Raw genomic sequence first — 3,726 nt, forward strand, 5'->3', positions numbered from 1 at the left:
TGCGAAGAATACTGAATATACCATGGACCACCAAAAGAATGAACAAATCTGTTTTGGAAGAAGTACAACCAGAATGCTCCTTAGAAGCAAGCCTGGCGAAGTTATGTCTCACATACTTAGAAAATGTTATCATGAGGGATCAGTCCCTGGAGTAGGACATCATACTTAGTAAAACAGAGGGTCAGCAAAAAAAAAAAGGAAGAGCCCCAATGAGATGGACTGAAACAGTGGCTGCAAAAATGGGCTCAAGCATAGCAATGACTGTGAGGATGGCAGAGGACCAGGGAGTGTTTCGTTCTGTTGTACAGCGTTGCTATGAGTCAGAACCAACTCGAAGGCACCTAACAGCAACGGCACTGTATTATTATGTTAAATATATTTTAGTATAACTAGAAGCATTTCTTTAATGCTTTTTCTACATAGAAAGTTACAACAAATACTATATACTATAACAAATATTTCACTAACGTTACATAAGAACCGTAGCTAACAATTCAAACTTACAAATCTGATGTAAAGACTTAGGAATGGAATTCTTTTGCAATCTGGGGAATGCCTGTACCGCTATAAACAATTTAATAAATCAAAGGAGGGAAGAAAGGAAAGTATTTCTTGTAGAATTTCAATTAATAAGCATAGAAGACATGATTGAACACAAAATACTACTTGGTAAACACCACAATAACAACAAGCATAGGTAACAATTACGGATACTAACATCAGTAGGCCAAAGTACGATGAAAAATAGAGTATTTGCACACTCTCAAAGTATTGCCCTATTAGAAACTTAACTAATTATAAAGGGTAGTTACCTTTACAATATGAAAGAGTGGAAGGAAAATATGAAAACAAAACAAACACTCTTAAACCAAATGTAAAATGTGTGTAATTATATGCAAAATCACAAATATAAAAACATTAAAAAATATAAAATCACATTTGCTCAAGGCTATTCCCTGAAGCCTTATTTGCAATAGCCAAAGGCATTCAGAAAGGGAAAATTTAGCTTGGATTGAGAAAGTGACAAACACAGATTAAGAAATCCCCGCAGTTACAATAAAAATGTCATTTCTCTCAAAGGCACAAAGTAGCTCTAATGACCCCTTCTTTGAGTTAGTATGCTTTCTTACTCAGAGATACTTTTTTCTTAAATCACAAAGTTTCATAAACTTCCTATCTGAAATTATAGCAGTAACGATGAAATATCTCACTTTTGACATAGTCTCTCCACTGTGAGTTCTTATATGTTGCATGAGGTGTGAGGCCTGCCTAAAGGCTTTCCCACATTCCCTACATTCATAAGGCTTCTCTCCAGTGTGAATTTTTATATGCGTATACAGAGATGAGAAATGACTAAAGACTTTCCCACATTCCTTACGTTCATAAGGCCTCTCTCCACTGTGAGTTCGCATATGAGTATTGGGAGATGAGGAAAGACTAAAGGTTTTCCCACATTGCTTACATTCATAGGGCCTCGCTCCACTGTGAGTCCTATTATGTCTAATGAGGCCTGAGGAACCACTAAAGGCTTTTCCACATTCCTTACATTCATAAGGCCTCTCTCCACTGTGAGTTCTTATATGTTTAATAAGGTATGAGGAATCACTAAAGGCTTTCCCACATTGCTTACATTCAAAAGGCCTCTCTCCACTGTGAGTTCTTTTATGTTTAGTGAGGGAAGAGGAATGACTAAAGACTTTTCCACATTGCTTACACTGATAAGGCCTCTCTCCACTGTGAGATTTTATATGTGAAGTGAGGTTGGATAAGTTACGAAAGGCTTTCCCACATTCCCTACATTCATAAGGTTTCTCTCCACTGTGAGTTCTTTTATGCATAGTGAGGGATGAGCTCTGACTAAAGGCTTTCCCACATTCCTTACATTTATAAGGCTTCTGTCCACTGTGAATTCTTCTATGTGTAGCGAGGTTTGAGGCTTGTCTAAAGACTTTTCCACATTCCTTACATTCGTAAGGTTTCTCTCCACTGTGAATTCTTCTGTGTGTAGTGAGGGCTGAGGAATGACTAAAAGGTTTCCCACACTGCTTACATTCATAAGGCCTCTCTCTGCTGTGAGCATGTTTATGTGAAGTGAGGCTTGAGGAATAACTAAAGGCTTTCCACATACCTTACATTCATAAGGCTTCTCTCCACTGTGAGTTTGCATATGTGTAGTGAGGGCTGAGGAATAACTAAAGACTTTCCCACATTGCTTACATTTATACGGCCTCACTGCACTATGAGTTTTTATGTGTACTGAGGGATCCAGAATGTCTAAAGTCTTTCCCACATTTCTTACATTCGTAAGACCTCTCTCCACTGTGAATATTTATATGCTGAGGGATGAGTTATATTTAAAGTTTCCCACAATCTTTACATTCATAAAGTTTACGTCTGTGATGAAGTTTTTTACAACAAAGAATGAATGGCTATAGGTTTTACAGTACTGTTTACATACACGATTGTGACCTCTCAGATGTGTCCGAAAGGATGAGAAACTACAGAAATATTTCCCACATTCTTTACATTCATAGCGTTTCTCACCAGTGAGTGTTGTCACAGGATTCTTAAGCGTTGACATACAAATTAAGTCCTTCCTACATACCTTACGTTTATGTGGTTTCTTTCTACTAACAATTCTCATAGGAGTGGTTAGGTGAGAGGGACAGCTGCAGGCTTCTCCACATTCCTTACCCTGACAGGTATTGCATCCAGTGTGGGATCTAGTACGAGGGTTATGTGATGAGTGATCCATGAAGGCTTTTGCAGACTCAAAGCATTCAAAAGGATTTATTTCTGAAGGAGTTATCTTTAGCACACTAAGATTTGGCATCTGGCTGAAGATTTTCCCACACTGATTTCCTTCATTACTCTCACAGAGGTTCTCTACTGTATGACTTCTGTTAAAAATAGGTAACATGCTATTGGAAATAAATTTCTTCCTAGTTTACCACTACAAAACACAGTGTACGTGCAAAGTTTTCACACTGACCTATGTTTCATAGGATAAATGAAGTACAAGAAATACTACCATTACTGTAACCATTTTTCTAAAATATGAGGCTTTCTTATAATTGTTTCCAAGTGAAATGTTTCAAATACTCAATATCCGACTCACATCTATGAAAATGTATTGTGAAAATTCTCTGAACGCAAAATTTTACATTTAGTTACATATATACGTAAATATGTACACATACATAATTTACGTACATTAACACAATTCACGACTTCAAACCAGGTCATAACAGTTCAGCAATTCCTGACGTAAAAAAGAGCAAAACATGGGTTGCAGAACAAAAAAATCTGTTGCACATTGGATTTCACCGGAAAGTTTCTACAGCCTGATGCAAGAGATTGGATTACTGGCAGGATTGTGGAAAGCGACAGACGTTCAATGCAATGCGGCCAGCTGGCATCTTTGAGCAGGGCATCACTGAATTATTTCCTACTGGGGTCAGAATCCAAAGGGCAAAAGATATGCTTACTATGCAAAGGGTACACTGACTTCATTTAAGTTGGCAATTAGTGAACCACTATGAACTGGTTTGAAGCCTTTGTATACATACATACCAAAACGAAAAAAAAAAACCTCAAACCCGATGCCATCAAGTCCATTCTGACTCATAGTAACCCCACAGGACAGAGTGAAACTGTCCCATAGAGTTTCCAAGGAGCGCCTGGTAGATTCGAACTGCCGACCAAAAGGTTAGGAGCCATAGCTCT

General features: G+C 37.9%; 1 protein-coding gene across 1 annotated transcript; it reads right to left on the reverse strand.

The window, feature by feature from the left end:
- Positions 1-305: 305 nt before the first annotated feature.
- Positions 306-3,596, reverse strand: LOC111822148 (zinc finger protein OZF-like). Its single transcript, XM_023739458.1, has one exon. It carries the CDS (start codon positions 2,124-2,126, stop codon positions 1,131-1,133), a length of 996 nt encoding a protein of 331 aa, XP_023595226.1. The 5' UTR covers positions 2,127-3,596; the 3' UTR covers positions 306-1,130.
- Positions 3,597-3,726: the final 130 nt, after the last annotated feature.

This window comes from Trichechus manatus, unplaced genomic scaffold (genome assembly GCF_000243295.1).
Source record: "Trichechus manatus latirostris isolate Lorelei unplaced genomic scaffold, TriManLat1.0 scaffold00134, whole genome shotgun sequence".
NCBI lineage: Eukaryota > Metazoa > Chordata > Mammalia > Sirenia > Trichechidae > Trichechus > Trichechus manatus.